We start from the raw sequence: 12,133 nt of genomic DNA on the forward strand, positions 1-12,133 counted from the left end.
CGAGGTCGGGGTCGAGGTGAAAATACTGCTCGATAAATTTCTTCACTTGCTAAACTTACTTGGTTTGTAAACGTTCACACACCAGTATGTAGACACTTGTCTATATACGTCTTTATATTTGGTCTCATAATCCTAATTACTATATAATCATACTTGTATGCATTTTGAAACTTAATAAAAAGAAGCGATCTGCTAATGTATAACAGGAACATAATATCTAGACATTTTATAGTTTTGCCTATATGAATCATAATTCACATGCATGCCCTAGTGTATGTATCATTACACTTCACAATGAAAACAATGATTCTGTTGAAAACTGTGACAACTTAATAAAAACAAAATGCAAAATATTAAAATTAAAACAAATTAAAGTTATAGGAGCAATGTCAGGCTATTACCTTGTTCGAGGAATGTTTCCATTGAGATCCACAAACATGTATATATAATATGACATATAACATGATATATAACTCATCTGCAGATTTCCCAAGTGATGTGTCTTTTAACAGTCTAATGTATGAAAACGTGATGTGTCGTTTCAGGTTTTTCACATAGCTGTATAGTCTCATTGGTCACCCAAGATAGCACACCTAGCAACTAATTGCATAATGTGCAACACAGACACGACAGAGTGCATTCAGTATAGATTAGTAAATGTACATACACACTACCTTTTGACAAATCCCCATTTAAATATGCATAAAAGTAATTAATCAATCAGCGTGTTATCGGTTAATCCTTCGATTGATCCAGTCACAAGAAATGCCAAACAAAATAGTTTACCACCTGAAATGTTGATGATTTCTGCACAGACCCTCATATCTATACCTACTATTACGTCACGGAGACGCGCCAGTCTGTTTGGTTGAAATTTCGTTTGTGGCCTAAAATTGTGCACTGTTGTCAAAAAGGTCGATTAAGGTAATTAAAGATCAAAATGAGCAGTTTTATTGACAGGGTTTCATTTGTAACGATGCCAATGAGTGATTTATGCATTTGCACCCCATAGAGTATATGTGATCTTTATGCTGTTGATCACTGGATTGTCTGGTCCAGACTTGATAATTTACAGACTGCCGCCAAATAACTGAGTGTGATTTAAAACTGCACTCACTCACACCCCAAATGTAAATTATGTTTATGTCTTAAGGCTACATGTAACTTGACACAGACATTTTAATAATTCTGCACGTAATTTAGACATTTTAGTTGCAGAATTCATGGCAAGACTGATAAATGATCAAAGAAGACACAAAATTTGGATTGAGATAGTTATGTTATATGTCATGGAGGCATACTGCATGCTAATTCTTGTTTCCTGTTCTAACTACCGGCAGTTATCATGGAATGATGATAATGTAATGAGGGGTAATAACACAGTTACAGGTGGTTTGTCTGGAATTCATTTTGCTGAGATATTTGATTTATAATATTGACAGAGATCAGAAAAGTCAAAGAGTGGTCACAATGAGGAAGTGTATTATTTCACTTCCTTTTGTGAATGTGTGACTTTGGTATTTGACCAAAGGGACTGTGGTGGCATATAGTGGCAGTTGCACCAAGGAAGGGAGGTAACTCTTTCATCCCTACATGTCTGGTTATAACATCGGGAACTCTTACATTTGCATGTAACTGTGCTAGTCTGTCAGAACCGCATTACTTTCCCTATTGCCAAGCCTTTCCTGCAGTGCTAAAGCCACACAAGAAGCAAGTCTCCTTTTCAATTTAAATGAGTTTATTTGTTGCTATCAAAATTATGTATATTAATGGACAAAGCCTTAGTTTAGTATCTGTACTTACTCGCATAAGTCATTTTGAAACAATAGCTCAGGGTCTTAGATGCAAACAGTTAACACCTGCATAAGCTGTAATTTGTATATGGATACAAAATGATTATAAGAATCAGATGATATTCTCAGGACCTTAAAATATTTTCCTGCTTTGGTGTTTACTGTGACACAGGTATATTCAGCGTATTTATTAACCATGGACAAGATGGATGGGAGTGAAAGAACTACTCAGTGTAAGCCACTGATTATGGTCATGTCTTTCTTGTGTCACAACTTTTCCGAAGTTGTTGTCAACAAAATACTACTACAGTATTTGCTTGAGTACTGTATGCATCAAAGTGGTTTTCACACACACTTTTATAGGATGAGTATTTTTAACAATAGTATTTTAAAATCCTATGTATCATGCTCAATTGTATTTTATTGCTTTCATTTAAGATAGGAAATTTGATCAACGTCAGTGTTAAATTTGCAAAAACAATCTTCATCAAGATTTACCATTTTGTTTGTATTTCCTATTCTGCTAGAGATTAATTTATGACATTATGATCATGATCACTTTGAGCGTTTGTCTCTAAATGTTGTGTGCAAGGAATTGCCTCAACAACTGTTGTGTTCAAATCCAACCCTGCTGGATGGATTTGTAAAATATAATGCCGAGTTGAAAATTTTATTGATGTCAAGGATTTATAACAAATCTGAAAAACAATATTCTGTATAAGTACCAGGTTTCATGCTCATGTCCAGTTTGATAAAGTAGTGTCTATTCCCAAAAATGTTAATGGTCATTGAATGATGCTACAACAAAGTGCAGAGATCTGTGTAAAAGAAATATCTTTTAAAAAGACAGATTTTTTTCCCTGGTTAATTTTGTTATCTTTCAAAATCATCAAGCCACACTTGTGTTCAATGGCTATCAAGTGGCTACCAAGTTCATTCTAGTGGGTTACTGAATAGTTTTTCTCAAATAACAGAAAAATTGTGTCCTCTCAACCTATACTTCTTCTGTTGAGCTTTCCCATCCTTTACGGCGTATCCATTTACAGCTGGATGTACTGGGACACATAGTCGCAGTACTTGGTCCAAGTTCCCTGCATGTTGCTGTACCTGCAACAAAATGTTTGCACGTATTCATGTGCCTACCATCATTTGATAAGAGAGAGGAAGACATCTTCTGAAGTCATCACAGAAAATCTAAAAATGTCTGAGGTAATATGTGAAAGCCATTGCACATGATAACCTTTCTGTGCATTTTTGTTTAATGCCTCTACCTGCCTTAATATTTCATGCGCCATCCCAGTATTATTGACATTTCTATCTCTTTATTATTGACTTCAATATCAAGAGCATAAATGGAATACTGCATCATATTCTAGTGAGTTTTAATGCATCGGACACAATGATTGTCTGCAGCATGTATAACTTGATGCCAGAACCAGTATGCCAACATCTCTGTCTTTGGACGCATCCTGTTGGCAGTCTTTCCATAAGAACATTAATGACAGATATTTGATCTCTATATAATTCTGATGTGATTGGTTGTAATAAGTGGTACTCATACTCAGCACACATCTTGGTGTGTCATGTCATAAAGATTGTACCTCTAAATGTTGAATTTACCAAATGAGAGCAATAAAATCAGTACATTCATTGCCATGGTTACCATGTGCAGTCGGACTCAGATGAAATATCTTGATCATCCTGTCAGTCAGTGTTAATGTAACCAGTGACAAACAAGTGTAAATTTTGGAACAGAAATTCGATGTATATATTTGTGCCACAGTCTGATTATAGAAATACAGTTTGCTCTGCTTCCACAATAAATTGTATTATTATTCAATAAATCATTTCATCATGTAGTCAAATTATTTCTTTGTTACATTCATCTCTCCCCACACACAAAGCATTTGTTAAGGATAGGGGTGAAATTCTCATGTGTTGTAATTAACTGCCATGCGTCAATTAAGAAACAGGCTTAAACACGACCTAATTATGTATTAAGATTAAAGTTTTCTTCAGGGATTCTGGCGACTGTTGTTGTCAGAGAAATGTATTGGTGATCATTAGTGTCTCATCCCTTTCCTTCTGTCCTTTTCCCCCTCCCCTCCCATCTTGTCCTCCCCTTGCCTAGTCGTGGTTGAAGACATCTGCATGGCTAATGCGCTTCATGTGCTAATAGGCTCCACATTAAGAGGGGTTAATAAATAGACACATTCTGTGAATAACCCAGATTTATAGATTTGCTGACTGATGCCAGTAGAGTATCGAACACGCACAAAGGCTGAACAATAACCATGACAACAGTCACATGACCTGAGCCTAGTGACAAAAGGCATCGAAGCCATGCTTGAGTTAGGAGAATCCGTGTGTAGATAAAGTTTACTTCATTAGCTGGTCAATGTCAACTGACTTGGATAAGAAATGAACGCCTGTTTGATGGTTTTATCCAGCACTTGCCGACAACAGTGGTGAATTTCACGCCTTTTCCCTTTAGAGAATTTTGTGGACATTTTTTTAGCCTATTAGGTAGGTAAGAGGTGATTGACTGATTGATGGCCGCGATGTTGATAGCATGTACATTTCGCAATCAATAGCAGCATTGCTGATAACCTCTTTGTTGAATGTATTTGTTTTATTGCTTCTTCACTTGCTGAGATCATGAAGGAAAGTTTGTATCATAACAATTCCTTGTTTGTGCTTGTCAGGTCTGATGTTATCTTAGTTGGAAAAAGGCAATCTGTGAATGGAAGTATTTCACTTGAGTTCAGTTGATGTGTTAGTTGTAGAGCACTGTGACGGTGAGGGCCCTGATAATTAGTCATCTGCACAAAGAAAGGATTATGGAGGATTCTTTGAAATATAAATATTGTGAATTGTGTACATGAAATAATACCAATTACAACAACACTACTGATAGATGAATATGTTTGCCCTCATACTTCAGTAGATCTGAAATAACTATCAGCAAAAAGTAGAGTTCAGCTGAATTAAATCAAAACATTTTTAAGAAAATATTTCAACTTAATATTTGTAAGAATGAAGATTTTTATGGATATCAACTTCTTATATGAGAACACAACGTTTCAGAGTTAATGCTTACTCCTTCATCAGCATTAACTCCGAAACGTTGTGTTCTCATATAAGAAGTTGATATCCATAAAAATCTTCATTCTTATGTATTTCACTTCTAAATGCCCTTCAAAGACTTAATATTTGTAGAAAAAGTATCTAATTGCTTATCCATTTTTAAGAATATCAGAAAAATACTAACAATAAAATCAGAATTTTAGGTGAATATTTAACGTTTTTGTATTTCAGTTTGAAAATGAGATTTTTTAAAAGTATAAAAACAAAGTTTATTATTATTTTGGTGATGAATGATTTTGTGGTGCTATGTTGTGTGTGTAGTGATGTGATGATTTAATTCCTATTTTACTCATCAGTATATGAGATGTCAGAACTGAGACAGTGGGTTTAATCTTATTACTTGTCATGATTGGGAGGAGAAGTCATTAATGTCAACTGATCTCATACAAGTAATTACTGACTGAGATGGAGCTTTCTAATTCACTGACACAGCATTTCAATAAATATTTTAGTGAATTTTGTATAAATTCCAAAAATCTTCAACAGAAATTTGTTTTTACAGTAATAATATTCAGGAAATATTCAACAAAAAATTATTTTGTTTTGCTTTTTACAGTAATAATGTTTCAGAAAATATTCAAAAGTAGTTTACGATCTTGTTCAATTTTCACAGTAAAATGATTTATTATCTGAATTCAGTCATGCACAGTTTGAACTAGATTATGTGGTTGCTTCTAAAGAATTCTCTATAAAGAGAGGCTTGATTATTTTGAGCTCAATGCCTGGCTTGGTCTAGACAGTAATTACTGTCTTCCTTGAAAGTCAGACAATGTTGTTGTATAACTGAGACAGCCAATTATTGCTAGAATGAAATTATCATTAAACTTGAGGTTGCAAATTAGAAAATTGCTGTTCTGACAGATTCAAAGTTGATAGCACTAGAACTGGCTCAAGTCGTTAACTTGCTTCTCCATTCTGTTGAAGTAGGATGTTTATTTCCAGAACAGAATATGACAGTTTTTGTGTGACTGGTTTGATAAAGGAAAACATATTGTGAAATATAGCTCATTTTTCGCCAAAGGCTGCACAAATAAGTTGAGGGAAGGAAATTCCAAAGGGCTGTTCATCAGAATGGTTTGTAAGATGAATTTCCACCTAGTCCAGGTGATGCGGAGTCTGTGAATCCATTCCCCAAGGCACATGGAAAGGCTTCACTGCATTAAGCAGGGCCCTTAGGGTGTACACACTAAAGAATTGTAAACTGGAAGGGTGCTGAGGTAGTATAGTGTTTAAAGCATGTGCTCTCTCAAGATGCAGGTTTGTTTTATCTCATGGGCAGAATGTGTGAAGCCCATTTCTGGTGTCCTCGGCTATGATATTGCTAGATTATTCCTAGAAGCTGCGTAAACCATATTCACTCACTATAAGCCTGTATGCGGGACACACTAGATGTTCATGTGTTGATTTTATTTATAATTTGTTCAGATCCTTTCAAAGAAACACATTTAAGTCTTGAAGTAGTGAGGTATTCATGTGTGATGTTCCTCAGTTGCCTTGGTGGTAGGGTAACCTAGTGAATAACATGTTCTCTCATCACACCAAAGACTTGGGTTCAATTCTCCTCTTTGGTACAGTGTGTGAAGCCCATTTCTGTTGTAGCCTGCTGTGTTACTGTTGGCATATTGCTAAAAGCTAGCGTAAAGCCATTATCACTCACTCACCTCAATTGCTTATTTGTCATCTGATGGATTTGTCACATATTCTTGTATGGTATCTCTCCTTTTTTACAAATCAATTATGTGGCTGCGTCACAGCTTTTGCTGTGTTGTGCGTGAAGGGAGGGCTGTGATGTCTGATCCGTGATGTAAGCCGATCATGGGGAGCTCATCAAGTGAGTCCATAGCCAGTTTGCTGGGATTAAACAGCAGTATGTGAAGTTTCAGCATGTTGTACACTACATCTGTGACGGTTTATAAGCCCACCCAACTGCTTGTGGTATGTTTATGTAGTGATACAATTATAAACATAACGGTGACAACTTTCTCTGTGTCAGTGAAGTTATCCATCGATCAGAGCTTCATTACATTGGATGAGATGAATGTGTTCACTGCATTTCCATCCATGTCTGTGAAACAAAATTCAGATTAGCGCATGAGTCATTAAATGTTATGTAAATGGGTTTTGATTGAGGTATGCTTGGTTGTCTTCAATGGGGGGATGAGGAATTAAAGGGAGGTAACTCCTACACTCCTACATGGCCAAACTATAGGTCTTTGCTATTTTTGTTGACTGAATCTTACATGGCTGAGCATCATGTTGAATAGGACAAATATATTTAGTTGTGTGTTGAGGCAGTTCAGTGTATTTTTTATGTCTGGAAACACCCAGAACCTTTCTACTACACAATAATTTAGTACCTTTCAAGGTCATTGTCTCCATCTTTTTTCTGAATGGGAATAATAAGAATGATAACCAAAACAGGATAAGTGAAAATAAAAACTGTATTGAAAGTGCACTGTTCATTGATATTATATGAGCTAAGTACACTGTTATGGCTGGCCCCAACAAATCTTGCACCAGAGAGCTAAGACCATTATGCTTGACCTCCTCATGATACACCGTGATACTCCCTGACAAGGAGGTCTTTCGTCGAAACAGACGCCATTTATTTATGATGATCACATTGGCACCAGAACATGCTTGTGTTTACAAGTAGTTTTTACTTCTTGCCCCCAAATATACATTTTTATGTTGCACATGGAGTATGTAAGACAAGCATCCATTTCTAATAAACCCTTCATGTATATAGGTTGGAATATAACTGAAATTAGAAGAATGGTACCAAAATGGTCATTTTAATTTGATCTGGATAATTTTGTGTTATTTCAAATAAGTAGGTTCATGATCTGAATGAATGAAATTATTTTAAAAACATGTATGATCTTGTGTCCAATTACTTTGTTTTCCAACTTTTTATTTGTTTGGACTCAACTTTATTGTTGTTAACCAATAATCAAGATAGGAATCAAGATAAGAATTAGAAGAAGTGGATAGAAATGGCTTGTCTATTCTGGGTCTCTAGGTCAGATCATGGTTTGGTGGAGTTGCCTCCCTTAGTTGAGGCAGAACCTGGTGACAGCAGTTTCAAATGCCAGAGTTGTGAGGATGATTCTGTGTTTGCAAGAGCCATGTACACCTGTTTCACAAATGCAGTAAATGCTTTGGTCTTTCATCACTTAGCATAACCCAGGCGACATTGTTCCAACCTCTCTCTTTCACTTTGTTACTTATTGACTGGATAGATTTGAAATGCACCAAGGGTATTTCACATGTGATTGCTTGTGTTCTGTTCGTGTGATGTAAATGTGATACCCATAAAGAGATCTTCTCATACCATACAAAGGGTATGTTGTAAGTAAGTGTTGTTGTTCTTGGGTGACACAATAGCTAGATGGCAACACATGACAGTACAGGGTTAAATGTAACGTAACACTATATAACAAAGACTTACCACCAGGTTGGAAAAAAATCATGGGTCAAACTGCCAGGATTAAAAACAAAGCAAATTTTATTTGACCTAAGTATAGAAAAATATTGAGCTTACAGAGAACATAATTTATGTGTCCTTCACATTGTCTTATCTGCTCCCACAGGCCTTGCCCTGACCTTAATTCCCACCACTTCTTTATCCAGTGCTTCTTCTTCTTCCTGGAGTTTCCGTATTATCTTATTACAGGCATACCAGCATGCACAACATTGTCCTAAACTCATTACACATGGCCTGCTCTAGGCATTGGACATTTTGTCTCGTACAGATGCAGCCCATCCTTTGTTGTTGTTTTTTAAGTAGTTGTTAATATGGCCTTGTGGCTATATGGCTGAATTGAGGCTCACTCACTCACTCACTCACTCACTTTTATTATTAGTGTATTAGAAGATCTGACTTAGAAATGTAGTGTCTAGGGATAGCTTACTTGTTGCTGCTTGCGATTCCTTGGGTCCAGGGATGGCTTACATAATATACTGATGTGGAACAGAAAAAAGCAAAATATTCTTGATAGACCCTCTGATGTACAGTTGTAGTTGGCAAGGTTGTCAGATCAACTGAAGTGTCAAGTGGAATCTTTCAATTTAAATTACTATTGAAATGGATGTTTTCTCGTTTTTTGTTACCTGCTTTCTTTTGACTTTAGCTTCTGCTGCTACACTAGTTACTTAGTTTGGAACTGATGTTCTCGGGAAAAGTTTGCCAATTTCTCAAACAACTGTCACTAGTTAGTGAATTTCTTGTATCATTAAGTTATGTGACTTTCTAAAAATCTTCTGTCCATTTTAAACTGTCTGACTCTAGTGGGTAGTTTTAATTAGAAGTCAGTATTTATTCAGTTGCCATGGGAAACTTTATTTATTGCTAGACACCTGAGGAATCATGTTAGATATGTATCTTTTCCCCTGGGGATGTTTCAAGTTCAGAAGTATATTATACATTAGGCCTGAAGTCTGTGAACTTATCTATTCATGTTAATATCCTCACCAGGAAAAAATGAGAAGAACAGAGTGAATGTAATTTGATCAAGTTTTGGTGACCATTGATTTTACAAGCTAGAATAAGCTGCACATTCCTGACTTTGGGTGTGTATGTAAATATTTCATGAGAACATCTACATATCACATGTGTTGCAATGATATGCCCAGTTTTGTAACACAATCCTAGCCAAGAACATCGTAAATTGCCTGTAAATTTCATCACCAAAATCAAATTAGTGGGTCGTAAGTGGATGAGGGAATTTAGTCTTGATTAAGCTTGACCTACGGAGGCACCTCGACTTGAGTAGTGTATAGCGTACTATGTTCTATATGCAAGCACTTCTCTAGCCTCAGCTTAGATTCACTCTGTTTGAGTTACCGGAGAGCCGTGCGCAGACTAAAAATAGCCTGTGACCGGCTGATAGCACATGGACCACTGTTATATAGAGCTGAGGTGGAGCTAGCAAGTGGCATCAGGATGGGGGAGGCAGCGTTGCAGCTCCCAATATTGTGACTTCGCCAGCATGGGCTTGTCCAACATCCAAGCATGTGGTTTGCCTTAGTTACAACTGTACTATCATCTACCGAGACTGGAATAATGTGTGGAGAAACTGGGGCTTTGTTGGAGGAACATAAACAGCCAGAACACCCCATGTTCTTAGTGTGACTGTCAACTGCTGGTCACTCTGCCTTACCCGTGTCCATTTCAATGTCCAACAACTGACTGGCTGTCCATGGTGGTGACATTGATCGTAACAGCTTGTAATGATGAACATGAACCCTGACCCTTTCTATTCCTCTCCTTTCTCTACCTTTTACAGGAGGCCCACCCCCTATATGGGCCAACCAGACTACCGCATCTATGAACTCAACAAAAGACTGCAGCAGAGGACAGAGGTAAGATGTTTCTTATTTGCTCCCATACACCTTAATAACACTGAAGTTTAAATCACATATAGCAATTCTTTGGTCTTATTTTATGAATTAGAGATGGCATGCAATGGCATGCATACAAACGCCACCCTGCCCCGCCCTACCCCACCCCATCCAATCTCAAAGTATGTCCCCCACCCTGGAGGTTGTTTTGTGTGTGTGTTCCCTGTGAAGCAGCAAGCCAGTACTACCTCACCTTCCCCCCAGTGTTATGCATGATCTAGGTTCCCCTGTCCAGGTTAACCCTCCATATGCCATTGCTACATTCAAGAACACTCAGCATGCCTGTCATCACAGTCTGTCAAGTCTGCCTTTATCTGCTAGTTGATGACACTGGGTAGTACTTGTTTGCATGTTGTCAAGCAAGATTTGGATGTGTACCACTCTGTCTATCCGAATCATATCATCAACACATTTTCAGTGTTCGAAAACATACTTGCAGATTAGAGAACATTAACACATCACTGTTGTCATTTGGAACAGTATAGATACTGAATATGAAAGTCATTGTTACCTGAGTTCACTGGTAAGAAATCCCATGTCTCACTGTTTTCATGTTTTCATCACAGGTGACAAACAAATCATTTTTTATATGCATTGCTTTTTGTGTGCATTCCTTGTTTTAATAAAAAAAATAAAATTGTATTGAGTTTGCCTGTAGTGCAACATATGGAAAGTACAACAATGAAGTGTGTCAGCTTGACAAATTAAACTGCATGAAACTTACAGCATATTGAAAATAGTCAATACCTGCTAGCTAGCTAAAAATGATAGACACAATGTAGGCACAGGATACATGAAATACAGCTAAATGTTAACCTTGAAGGCACTTGCACCCTCTGTCAATTCATTTTATTAATAACACCAGGGTGTGTATTGGATTTTTAGTGGGTTACATATTAACTAATGTTTATATTTGGAAAGAACTGCAGTCATGAAAGCAAACTTTCTATGTTAAACAAGAATTATGTAGTTTTTAAATAATTTATGGAACTTTTAAGGATCTAATATCATGAATGAAGGCTTCATTGTATAAAGTACTTTTTCTTATTTTCAACAAGCGTTTTAGACTTACCTGTGAATAGAGTAGACAATTGGCACTGTTTACGCTGTTCCAGTTGTCCTGTAATAGTAAATAGTACATAAATTAATGGAAGAGAAACTAGTAAGTGGAGACAGTGTCAAGGTCACCCATTTTCCCACCATTTTCCAGTCAACCAAGGTGAAGTAAGTAACTGTTATCTGAAGTTGTCAAAATGCTTTCTGATCAAAACTACTCAGGATTGCCTTTTGAGTTTTCTGATGTTTAATTTATGATTTAACTATTTGTGAATACTGAATCAGGCAAACTGCCAATCTTATCAACAATACTATCTACTTTTTAAAATTTAAATCGATATAATTAAAATGTTGGGTAATCAATAGTGATGCATTGCAGATCTTGGTGGTAGTAGACAGTTTTCAAGAAGAAAGCAAGTTGCTATATTATTTCACTCATTGCGATGAGTGAGTGAGTGATATTGATATTGATATTTACTTAATGCTGCAGGGGCCTAGCCACCCCTAATCAATTGATTGATGTATTGATCAGCAAACTACTGATAAAAGAATGAGTGAGTGAGTGAGTTTAGTTCCGGCCGATTTTAGCAAAAAAATAAAGCAGTATCAAGGAGGTGACACCAGAAATGGACTTCACACATTGTACCTACACAGGGAATCAAACCCGAGTCTTTAGTGTGACGAGCGAATGCTTCAACCACTCCAAATTACAGAATGACCTCTATGCTTGGTAT

At 36.7% G+C, this 12,133-nt stretch overlaps 1 protein-coding gene across 4 annotated transcripts in view; it reads left to right on the forward strand.

The window, feature by feature from the left end:
- Nucleotides 1–12,133, forward strand: part of LOC137265602 (LIM domain-binding protein 2-like) — a 47,774-nt gene that overhangs the window by 13,749 nt on the left and 21,892 nt on the right. For 3 of the 4 annotated variants that reach the window (XM_067801032.1, XM_067801030.1, XM_067801031.1), the window contains exon 3: nt 10,229–10,304. In XM_067801032.1, coding sequence (XP_067657133.1) covers nt 10,229–10,304 — 76 coding nt within the window. Of the gene's footprint in view, nt 1–4,143; nt 4,320–10,228; nt 10,305–12,133 lie in introns of those variants that run through there. The other variant, XM_067801033.1, reaches the window with a different exon arrangement.

Source organism: Haliotis asinina, chromosome 15 (genome assembly GCF_037392515.1).
Source record: "Haliotis asinina isolate JCU_RB_2024 chromosome 15, JCU_Hal_asi_v2, whole genome shotgun sequence".
NCBI lineage: Eukaryota > Metazoa > Mollusca > Gastropoda > Lepetellida > Haliotidae > Haliotis > Haliotis asinina.